Genomic DNA, 12,423 nt, shown 5'->3' with positions numbered 1-12,423 from the left:
ACTGGAGCTTAGTAATAATGGTGTGATATTTGGGATGTGGGCTCAGAACGATAAAGATCATTTTTGTAAAGAAAACCGACCTTTATTTACACATTTTGTAAGTACAAATTAATAGTGTACAGGGTGCTTGTTATATACATTATATTACCTTAATCAAACCTATAATCCATGGCGTTATATGAATCCATACATTTAAAAAATGCTCTGGCGCATGCTCTCACGCAAAGATGAATTAACAGCTCCTGTACCAGGCGATGGGCTGGAAGCTGGATTGCAGTGGACAAGAGGGGATTTAAATAAAGACAAGATTTAGCAATAATAACAGAAATTGAAGTGTGCTGTTGTCCTCGGTGAAGAAAGTACATTAATAAAGTCCCTTGAATTCCCACATTGTCCAATGAGATGTCGGGGTCAGGATTCCCTCCCTTGTCCCTTTCCTCTCTCACAGAGGCTCCTGATCCGCTCGGGAGCTGCAGTGAACTGTGCTGAGAGGGTGCAGTCCTCAATCCGTGCGGCATCTTCCTGTGCGCCACCCAATCAGAAGGGATGATAAATTTAACAGTTTCATTACCCACAAGAGGTTGAGTTTGTGTCACAGCATATAAACTACTCTGTGACCAGCAACACTCAGAAGGAGAAATTATTTTAATATTTTCAAAGTCCAGCCTTCCTGTGCTTCGAGTCAGCAAAAGTTTCCTTTCGAAATTCTCCTTTTTTTCCCGAGGGGTTATTTAAAAATATATAATTATTAACAAAAAGAACTCGATCTTCTGGAAGATTTGACAGCAGCTCACCTCTCAGGATTCAGGTTTACTGCAGAGTAAATAGCGAGTCTGTCGCCAGTAATTCCTCTCTCCAATTTCCCAATCTTTAAGGAGTCTTTTATAATTAATTTTGCTGTTTAAATGTTTCTCGGAGATGCCTTGTCGCTTAGGCACCGCCGGCTGCAAGCACTGTTCCACACAGAGTCTGTACCCCACTTGGTTCCTTACCCTTGACGAGATTCTCTGTTTCATTTCTCACCTACAACTCAACTTTTAAAGGGGAGGGGGAAAAAAACACAGAAATAAATATCCTGGAGAGTCCGGCTCTGATTGGTGCTCACCCCTTTTAGGCTCACACTAAAGATGTGACCACTGGGATTTTGCCATTATCCTCAGCCCAGGGCTGCAGGTTCTGCAGTGCGTACAGAGACGAGTTATGCAGGCACAGAGGGTCGGGCTGGATGGAATCGTTGAGGGATTTCTGGAAGGCATCATGTTGCAGCTGTAGCATCAGTCTATTGGCTTGTTGTCTCTCGGCCTCTCTCTCTTCTGCTGTCTGCCGCCTGGGTGAGGTAAACACAAAACAACTCCGTTACAATCAGAGGCCACCTCTTCACACCTTGGGCCTAGTCAATAGGACCCTGCACTCCTTGATCACTAGGTTACTCAGCTGGACACTTTGCACAGGGCCCATCAGTAAGAGCGAGGTAGTGTGAAGCAATGTTTCCAAAGCCTCCAGGAGCGACCGGTTCAATATCTCAAACAGACTGAAATCAATTCTAATAATGCAAGTCCTTTTGATAACTGTACAAGACAGGGAAGGAATCCAATAATCATCGGGAATAATCCAGGTTCTCGCACTCCTGCTCAGGGGTTGGAAATCTGTTCCACCCACTCTCCCCTGTCCAGGTCCCGTTTTAAAGAAGCCAGCTTATCCCAGGTTGTGGCCAACTCTGGCATCCAGTCTGATGAAAGCAAAACACTGTGGATGTTGGAAATCAGAAATAAAAACAGGAAATGCTGGAAAAGCTCAGCAGGTCTGACAGTATCTGTGGAGAGAGAAACAGAGTTAACGTTTCGAGTCAGTATGACACTTCTTCATCCAGTTCCTCTATCATCCAGCCCTGAAACTCGAAACGTTAACTCTGTTTCTCTCTCCACAGATACTGTCAGACCTGCTGAGCTTTTCCAGCATTTTCTGTTTTTATTTCTGCATCCAGCCTGCTCCGTATTGTCACTTTACAACCTGTTTAATTCGTTCTGTTTATTAACCCGCCTCCCGCGTCTCCCCCACCCCACCCATCGACAGCTGGAGAAATTTTCCAATTGACAAAAAATAATGAATCTGCAACTTGAGTTAAACTCAGATTCAGGCCAACACGTGTGGGTTCAAATAGGAAGAGCGGTTAATCTCCGGTGCGGGAGGATAGACCAGCTTTCCACACCAACACTGTCATCACATCGAAATATACTCAATTAGTGTGGAAGACAGGGACAGGAAGTTGAAGCATCGTGAAGTGAGGCATGTCTATTGATTCCTGTGCATTTGATGAGCTATGGGCAGGTGACGGCCTCACACTAAACCTGTGAGTGTGTTGGACAGGGCTGTGAAATTGTAGCAGGAGGAGCTCCAGAGAGAGGGCACACGGGCTGCTGAGCGATTGAAGAATTGACGAGCCGAGGTGGCGATGTCCATGTGTGTGACTGGTGTGAGGCACACAGAGGGAGCTCTGCTATAGATCCGCAAGTGCCGGATTGCTGTCTTTTTACTTAAAGAAAACCCTACCTAAACCCAGTGCCACGGCTGTCTCCCCACACACACACACACACACAACCCCGCTTCTTCCTCAGATTACAATATTGCTGTTTTAGAAGATGAAATAGTGCCTGCGTCAACCCTCCCCTCTGGAAGGACAGCTCAGGCTACAACCCGGGATTCTGACTTTAGTCAAATCCCCAGCGACTCTCCCACCAGCGGAGTCACTTTGGCAATCTCCGAACAAGCCCTGAAATATTGTGAAAAGGAATCGCTCTGAAATTCTAACTAGAGAACATTCTCCCCCCAGCACCGCCCCAATCTGTAACAAAAAAACAGCAGATGATTTCAACAAGAGCTTGGTGCGTAGCCGTGTTGTGGCAGATCCACACCTTGCGTTAAACACCTGTAACTCACCACATGACGGAAAACGGGCTCTGTTCTAAGGCGCAGAGTGCGGGAGATGCTGGGAATGCAAAGTGGGTCAGTCAGTAGGTTAACATTTGGGCTGTAGGGACCTGGGGAGAGACAGATCGAAACTTGCAATATCAAGCTGTCTTTTAAAAAACAAACTCAAAGTACCGGAAATGGAAAACAGAAACTGCCTGAAACCCCCCAGCTCCAATGAATGAGTAAAAAAGTCGACATTTTCCTTTGTATTATGCACCCGTCATTCTGAGTGTTCGGACTCATTCTCCCTGCCTCTTTCCTCAGCATGGTGACACAGCGGATACTGTATCCGTGCCCTGGTTTGAAAGGGGGGGAAGCGCAAGGTGGACGAGTGTGAACATTCCGACAGTTTGGAACAGAAGTTGCCGCACTGCCCGGTGACATTGTATTCACAGAGCTGCCGGCGGGTTCAGTGTTAATAAACTCTTCCCACTTTCACTCTGCTCGCTTCGTTTTAAACTCCGCTGTCATCTTGCAATCTGACCAGAGAAATTCTCGCCAACTATAATATATATATATTTATAAAAATCAGGCAATTAGGGAGTTTCTTAGGGACAGTCCGCTATAGGTAATGTATTATTAAACCCACATTTCTTGTTTTAATATGAATTACTGACATACCATTTCCCCACAGACTACCTTTAACCGGGTTCCCTTTCATCGATTCAAACACAAACACAGGAATTCTGCTTTATCCCGGAACTGGGATTTTGCATATCACTGACAATCCTGTTTGTGACAATATTATTAAAAACCTTCCTTCCCCCGTTCAATACAAATCTATTGAAATAGAAATGACTGTAAAATGAACAGGTGTATTTCTACTTAAATTAAACCACTTACCCTCCACCCCACCCCCCCCCCCCCCCCCCCACCACGCCCTGACTACTCTTCTGAAATTGTCTCCACCGTAAAACATTTTGGGCCGTTCTGAGGATAAGGTGTGAAAAAATTGGCTGCTTCTCTCTCTTGTTCTTTATATTGAAACGTGACTTCAGTTATATGTGGATTGTTATTTGCTGGTATAAAGATGGTCAGTAATTAGGCTCGAATGGGATGGGGTGACTGGGAGAGGGTGAGAGGTCATAGAAACATAGACCCATACAACACAGGGAAGCATGTGATCCACTGTGCAAGTGCTAGTTCTTTGACAGAGGGATCCAACTGATCCCAATTCACTGCTCGTTCCCCATGGTCCTGAGTATGTTTTCCCTTCATTTTCCAATTCTTTTTTGAAAGTAACAATTGAATCTGCTTCCACCACCCTCTCAGGCAGCGCGTTCCGGATCACAACTTACTGTGGAGAGAAAAGTTTCCTCATGCCATCTCTGGTTTCCTTTGTCAATCTTAAATTTGGGCAGAATCATCCTAGATTTGCACAAAGTGTGGTAGCGGGCAGGAAAATAGTTGTTTTACCCGCCAGCCACAATGGCAGGTTTTCACACTGTAATCGTCCCATTCCCATGTCATTAATTATGCAGCCACAGAAAACACGCTGTCTCTCTGGCGGGCGACTTCTGATTTGCCTACCACTCCATTACCTCACTGTTTCCCCACGCCAGGCACCATACTTAAACTGCAACCACGCGCACACTTCTCAATGCTTGCAGCCCAGGACTACTCCAGTGAAGACATGGCCCCAAAAGCCAAGAAGAGTTCAGCCCCCTGATTCAGTGATGCATCCCTGGACACTGTGGAGGCCTGTTGTGATGTCCTCTACCCCCGCTCTGGCTGCAAGAGGCCTATCAGTATCACCATCCCAACTTGGGAGGTGGTGGCAGTGGTGATCAGTGTCAATGTTGCACAGCAGAAGGTGGCCATCCAGTGCAAAAAGAGGATGAATGATCTCATTCGTGCTGCCAGGATAAGGGAACCATCTCATCACTCTAAACTCACACACTCACAAGGCCATCACACATTCACTGGCATCTCACTCACTGCCAGCTCAAGGGACATCACCACTTACTCTCTCACACACACCCTCACATCTCCATCTGGCCTCATCTCCTCTGGAGACTGCCTCCTCAGCCCTTACCACCTTGAGGCCACTTACACAGATCAACATGTGCCCCACACACACCCTGGGATACCCTCCTTCCCCAGTACAGCTCTCATCCTGCTGCCTCTTCCCTTGCCTGAGGCCCCTTCTCCCCATTCCCAAAGCAAGCCCTAGCCCTGCAGCCATTGAAAAGCCTTATGGCTGGTCTGGTTGATAGAGACCGGCCTGTGAGCTCCCCTAAAAGTGATGCGGTGCTGCCCACGGAGCCTGGCACTGATGACCATGAGCGCTGCACGAAGCAAGGTAGGCAAACAAACCTCAAAGACCTGAGTGAAGTGCAGCTCCCCCAGGTGCACGTCACTAATGTTCAGTTGTGAGACACGTCGGCGTGCAATCACATTGACGTGCCCGGATGATCTAGCATGAGGGGGCATGATCCTGGGGAGCTGGGCTTCTAATGAGATCCTAAAGTATTGAAATTAGGTCCCGATGTGTGGCAGTGGGAAACAAGGCCCATGGCTGATGGGTGGAGCGGACAACTGCAAACTGGTTTCACGATGGTGTGATGCTGATTTTTGGCCTTCTCGTCATATTGTCCCCCCACCCACCATGATGCCCAATGCCAACAGGGCTGGAAAATCCTGGTCTTTTTGTCCTCTGGCTACTGACTGTTCTGCCACTAGAAACAGTTCCTCTTACCTACTTGACAAAAAAATCATTATTTTGAACATCTCTGTCAAATCTCTGCTTAACTTTCTCTGTTCTAGGAAGAACAACTCCATCTTTACTGCTCTCTCCAAATAACTGAAGACCTTCAACCCTGGTTCTATTGTTGTAAATCTCTTCTGAACCCTCTCAAAAGCTCTGACATCCTTCCTCAAGTGAGGCGCCCAGAACTGAACACAAAACTCCAGCTGATGCCTAACCAGTATTTCACAAAGCTTAGCCTTACTCCCTTGCTTTTGTACTCTATTCTGTCATTTATAAAGCTCAGGGTCCATAATCACATTCCATCTCTTCCTTTTTTTTAACGCTGGGTGATTTATTTAAGTGTTTGGCCCCTTTAACTTTTTTTTTGTGGCTGCACAGGTGCAGAAACTTAAAGAGGTCAACTCATGTGCGACCTACACTGAAGCTTTTGGCCTGGGGTCACACAGCTTACAGGGAACATTGGCCTGTCTGCTTTTTAAACAGCTCTCTCCATTTGCCCTGCCACCTTCAAAGATTTGTGTACATATGTCTCCAGGTGCAGGTACCTGCGCCTCCTTTAAAATTGAATCATTTAGTTTATATTGTCTCTCCTCATTCTTCCCAGCAAAATGTCTTGCTTCACACTTGGATATTTAAATTCAATCCGCTATTTATCTGCCCACTTCACCAGTCTCTGTCCCCCTGAAGTCTGTAACATTTCTGAATTTCGTATAATTATTAAACTTTGAAATTATGCTCTGTATACCCAAATCCACATCATTAATATATATCAAAAAATAGTGTTCTTAATACTAACCTCTGAGGAACACCAGTGTACATTTCCCTCCAATTTGAAAAACAACCATTCACCATTACTTTCTGCCTTCTGTTCCTTAGCCACTTATGAAACTATGTGCCTCTGTCCCTTTAATCCCGTGGGCTTTCATTTTGCTAACAAGGTTATTATGTGGTACTTTGCCAAATCCCTTTTGAAAGTCCATATACACATCATCAAGTGCATCACTCTCATCAATCCTCTCTAGTACTTCATCAAAGAACTTGATCAAGTTAGCCAAACACAATTTACCTTTAACAAATCCGTGGACTGTCATTGATTATCCCATCTTTCTAAATGACAATTAATTTCCTCCTGGACTAATGTCTCGAAAAGTTTCCTCTAAAGTATGTTGATTGGCTGACTAGCTTGTAGTTGTTAGGTTTACCCATCTCCCCTCTTTTTGAACAGAGCTACAATCCACTAGACCTCTGGGACCACCCCCAAATCCAAAAATGATTGGAAAATTGTGTCAGGAACTTTCATTATCTCCACCCTTACTTCCCACAATAGCACTAGGAAGCTTCTCACCTGGACCAAGTGACCTTTCTACTTTGAGGAGTACTTTTAAGTACTTCCTCTTTATCTTTTTTTATCCTAAAGAGCCTCTTCCTTTACTGCTATATTGGCAACATTCTCTTTTAGAGTAAAGGTGGGGGCACAGCATTCACCTCAAACATGCCCTTTGCCTCCACAAGAAGATCTCCATTTCTATCTCTAATCAGCCATGTCCTGTCTTTGACTATCCTTTTACTATTTCCCTTTATTCTTTCATGGGATGTGGGTGTCGCTGGCAAGACCAGCATTTGTTGTCAATCCCTAATTGCCATTGAACTGAACTGGCTAGGCTATTTCAGAGGACAGTTAAGAGTCAACCACATTGCTGTGGGTCTGGAGTCACATGTAGGTCAGACCAGATAAGAACAGCAGATTTCCTTCCCTAAAGGGAATTAGTGAGCCAGGTGGGTTTTTACAACAATCGATGATAGTTTCATGGTCACTGTTACTGATACTAGCTTTATATCCCAAATTGAATTTAAATTCTATCAGCTGCCATGGTGGGATTTGAACAGTGTCCCCAGAGCATTAGCCTGGGCCTCTGGATTACTGACCAAGTGACGTTACCACTATGCTACCGTCTCCCCTGTGTTTTATTTGCATGGGCAGAATTTTACACTCAGCATGCGGGTGCGCGCCCGACACACCCGAGCATAAAATGACGCGTGATGACGTAGGGTGTGCATCCCGACATCATCGCACACTCACGCAATATTTCATTTGGCGGGCACACACTGGAGTCGCTGCGCACCTGCCAATAATAAAAAGGCCTATTTAGGGCATTAACAAGCTAATTAAATTCAAATTTACGCTGCCCATCCAACCTTACGGTTGGTGGGCAGGCGAAAAGGCCAAGCGGCCTTTACATTTTTCAGGAAACCTCATCCTCCAGCGGGATGAGGTTTCCTAAAGCAAATAAACATTAAATAAAAACTTTATTTCGGAATTAAAAACATGTCCCATCTAATGTGACAGAGTCACATGAGGGGACGTGTTTTATTACATTTTACTGTCTTTATTAATTTTTTTAAAAAGTGCTTCAATCTCCCTGAGGCAGCTCTGTGTCTCATGGAGATTGAAATGCTCTTTCGCGCATGCGTGAACTGCGCACCAGGCCCGCTCTCCCTCCAAGGTGCTGCTCGCGATCCACGAACGGTGGGCCTTAATTGGCCCATCCGAATGAAATCGTGGTGTGGAGCCGATGGCAGGCAGCTGCCTAACCGCCCCCACCGAGCACCCGCGCCAAGGGCAAAATCCTGCCCTGGAGTGAGGATGTGAGGGGATGAGATGGTCAGTAATTGGGGTGGATTGGGGATGGGATGGTCAGTAATTGGGGATGGAGTGGGGGTGTAAGGGGGAAGGAATGGTCAGTAATTGGGGATGGAGCAGTGGGTGTGAATGGAGGGGATGGTCAGTAATTGGGGATGGAGTGAGGGTGTGAGGCGATGGGATGGTCAGTAGTTGGGGATGGAGTCGGGGTGTGAGGGGAGGGGGATGGTCCGTAATTGGAGATGGAGTGAGGGTGTGAGGGGATTGGATGGTCAGTAATTGGGGATGGAGTGAGGGTTTGAGAGGAGGGGATGGTCAGTAATTGGGGATGGAGTGAGGGTGTGAGAGGAGGGGATGGTCAGTAATTGGGGATGGAGTGAGGGTGTGAGAGGAGGGGATGGTCAGTAATTGGGGATGGAGTGAGGATGTCAGGGGATGGGATGATCAGTAATTGGGGTGGAGTAGGGGCTGGGAGGGGGTGGGATTATCAGTAATTGGGGTGGATTGGAGAGTGTGAAGGGGATGGGATGGTCAGTAATTGGGGATGGAGTGAGGTTGTGATGGGGATGGGATGGCCAGTAATTGGGGATGGAGTGAGGGTGTAAGGGGATAGGATGGTCAGTAATTGGGGATGGAGTGAGGGTGTGAGGGGAGGGGATGGTCAGTAATTGGAGTTGGAGTGAGGGTGTGAGGGGAATGGGATGGTCAGTAATTGGGGATGGAGTAAGGATGAGAGGGGAGGGGATGGTCAGTAATTGGGGATGGATTGGAGGGGTGTGAGGGGAGGGGATGGTCAGTAACTGGGAATGGACTGAAGGTGTGAGGGGAGGGGATGGTCAGTAATTGGGGATGGAGTGAGGGGGTGTGAGGGGATGGGATGATCAGTAACTGGGGCGGATTGGGGGTGTGATGATCAGTAATTGGGGATGGAGTGAGGGTGTCAGGGGATGGGATGATCAGTAACTGGGGTGGATTGGGGGTGTGATGGGAGGGGTGGTCAGTAATTGGGGATGAACTGGGGGGGTGTGATGATCAGTAATTGGGGATGGAGTGAGGGTGTCAGGGGATGGGATGATCAGTAATTGGGGTGGATTGGGGGTGTGAGGGGATGGGATGGTCAGTAATTGGGGATGGAGTCGAGGTGTGAGGGGAGGGGGATGGTCCATAATTGGAGATGGAGTGAGGGTGTGAAGGGATTGGATGGTCAGTAATTGGGGATGGAGTGAGGGTTTGAGAGGATGGGATGGTCAGTAATTGGGGATGGAGTGAGGTTGTGATGGGGATGGGATGGCCAGTAATTGGGGATGGAGTGAGGGTGTAAGGGGATAGGATGGTCAGTAATTGGGGTTGGAGTGAGGGTGTGAGGGGAATGGGATGGTCAGTAATTGGGGATGGAGTGAGGGTGTGAGAGGAGGGGATGGTCAGTAATTGGGGATGGAGTGGGGATGTCAGGGGATGGGATGATCAGTAATTGGGGTGGATTAGGGGCTGGGAGGGGAGGGGATGGTCAGTAATTGGGGATGGATTGGAGGGGTGTGAGGGGAGGGGATGGTCAGTAACTGGGGATGGACTGAAGGTGTGAGGGGAGGGGATGGTCAGTAGTTGGGGATGGAGTGAGGGTCTGAGGGGATGGGATGGTCAGTAATTGGGGATGGATTGGAGGGGTGTGAGGGGAGGGGATGGTCAGTAATTGGGGATGGACTGGGGGGGTGTGAGGGGAGGGGATGGTCAGTAATTGGGGATGGAGTGAGGGGGTGAGGGGGGATGGGATGATCAGTAACTGGGGCAGATTGGGAGTGTGATGATCAGTAATTGGGGATGGAGTGAGGGTGTCAGGGGATGGGATGATCGGTAATTGGGGTGGATTGGGGGTGTGAGGGGATGGGATGGTCAGTAACTGGGGTGGATTGGGGGTGTGATGGGAGGGGTGGTCAGTAATTGGGGATGGATTGGGGGGGTGTGATGATCAGTAATTGGGGATGGAGTGAGGGTGTGAGGGGAGGGGATGGTCAGTAATTGGGGATGGAGTGAGGGTGTGAGGGGCAGGGATGGTCAGTAATTGGGGATGGAGTGAGGGTGTGAGGGGATGAGATGGTCAGTAAATGGGGATGGAGTGAGGGTGTGAGGGAATGGGATGGTCAGTAATTGGGGATGGAGTTGGGGTGTGAGGGGATGAGATGGTCAGTAAATGGGGATGGAGTGAGGGTGTGAGGGGAGGGGATGGTCAGTAATTCGGGATGGAGTGAGAGTGTGAGGGGATGAGATGGTCAGTAAATGGGGATGGAGTGAGGGTGTGAGGGGAGGGGATGGTCAGTAATTGGGGATGGAGTTGGGGTGTGAGGGGAGAGGATGGTCAGTAATTGGGGATGGAGTGAGGGTGTGAGGGGAGGGGATGGTCAGTAAATGGGGATGGAGTGAGGGGAGGGGATGGTCAGTAATTGGGGATGGAGTGAGGGTGTGGGGGGATGGGATGGTCAGTAATTGGGGATGGAGTGAGGGTGTGAGGGGAGGGGATGGTCAGTAATTGGGGATGGAGTGAGGGTGTGAGAGGAGGGGATGGTCAGTAATTGGGGATGGAGTGAGGGTGTGAGGGGATGGGATGGTCAGTAATTGGGGATGGAGTGAGGGGAGGGGATGGTCAGTAATTGGGGATGGAGTGAGGGTGTGGGGGGATGGGATGGTCAGTAATTGGGGATGGAGTGAGGGTGTAAGGGGAGGGGATGGTTAGTAATTGGGGATGGAGTGAGGGTGTGAGGGGATGGGATGGTCAGTAATTGGGGATGGAGTGAGGGGTGGGGATGGTCAGTAATTGGGGATGGAGTGAGGGTGTGAGAGGAGGGGATGGTCAGTAATTGGGGATGGAGTGAGGGTGTGAGGGGATGGGATGGTCAGTAATTGGGGATGGAGTGAGGGGAGGGGATGGTCAGTAATTGGGGATGGAGTGAGGGTGTGAGGGGAAGGGATGGTCAGTAATTTGGGATGAGGGAAGGGTTGTGTTGGCGAATGAAATACAAAATATTTTGAAGTTTTAATTTGCAAATAACAAGAGTGCAAGATCTGCACTGGTTAGGAAAGAGAGTACAAGGTCAGGTCAGTGAATATTAAAATTACACCTGTCATATATGAAGCTTAATTATTCAATTAAATTATATAACAGAGAGGGCGATTTCTCCAAATGGACTCCTGGCAGTGTCATATTAATAAGGCAGGTTGGTGGATATTGGAGTGTGCATGTTGTCAAATGGATAATTTTAATGTCTCTACCATTTTCTGCAGTCCCTTCATGATCTGCAAAATTGCTGATGGTTTCACCTCACAGTGAAGTGTAATCCTCTGAAGAAAGCACCTTCACCCTGAACACAACCTGCAGTGCTCACATTGTCACAGGTGTACTGTGCAATGTACACAAGTCAGTGCAATTTTCTCCAACTCTGCCATGCACCAGTCTGCCCACTCTACTTTTATTAAACCTCTAGCACATTCCAAATGCCATCTGTTAACTCATTAGAAACTCCTCTCGTCTGAATGATACATCCGTACATTCAGAGTTTGGTAGGTCTACAACTCTGATTAGACATAAGGCGATAGTATCATCTTTAAACAGATTAGTTACGATTAAATTATGAGTGGAATGAGGTTTCCTATAGCTTTTACTACTTAAATAAAGTTTTTATATGAAAAATAAAAACATGTCCCATCTCATGTGACACAGTCACATGGGGACATGTCTCATTAAATTTTTAATTTCTGTAAAAATGTTTTTACAAAACCGCTTCAATCTCCCTGCGGCAGCTCCGTGCCTCGGGGAGATTTCTGCACTCTTTCGTGTGCATGTGTGAAAGGGCACTGGCCCGAGTCTCCCTCCTCTCCCCGCCCGCACAGGTAGCGCTGAGCACTACCACTTGCAAATTACACTGGACAGGCCTTACTTGGCCCGTCCAACATAAAATGGCGGCGCGGAGCCAATCGCGGTGGACAGTCGGCTCCGTGACTGCCCCCACCCGCTCCTGCCGAGCCTACCCAACGCAGGGAAAATTCTGGCCCATGTGCATGATATAGGGCAGGCGGACGGTGTAGAGGGAAGAATGGATTTTGGTACTCT

At 47.9% G+C, this 12,423-nt stretch overlaps 1 protein-coding gene across 2 annotated transcripts in view; it reads right to left on the bottom strand.

Annotated features, from left to right (window-relative positions):
• Positions 1–1,116: 1,116 nt before the first annotated feature.
• LOC144685232 (T-cell leukemia homeobox protein 3-like) overlaps positions 1,117–12,423 on the bottom strand; it is a 30,133-nt gene continuing 18,826 nt past the window's right edge. For both annotated transcript variants that reach the window (XM_078549665.1, XM_078549664.1), the window contains one exon: positions 1,117–1,327. In XM_078549665.1, the coding sequence (XP_078405791.1) occupies positions 1,117–1,327 (211 nt within the window). The remainder of the gene's footprint in view (positions 1,328–12,423) is intronic.

Source organism: Cetorhinus maximus, chromosome 10, assembly GCF_964194155.1.
Source record: "Cetorhinus maximus chromosome 10, sCetMax3.hap1.1, whole genome shotgun sequence".
Classification (NCBI taxonomy): domain Eukaryota; kingdom Metazoa; phylum Chordata; class Chondrichthyes; order Lamniformes; family Cetorhinidae; genus Cetorhinus; species Cetorhinus maximus.
The sequence above is the reverse complement of the archived record's forward strand: the minus strand, read 5'-3'. Positions and strand labels throughout refer to the sequence as shown.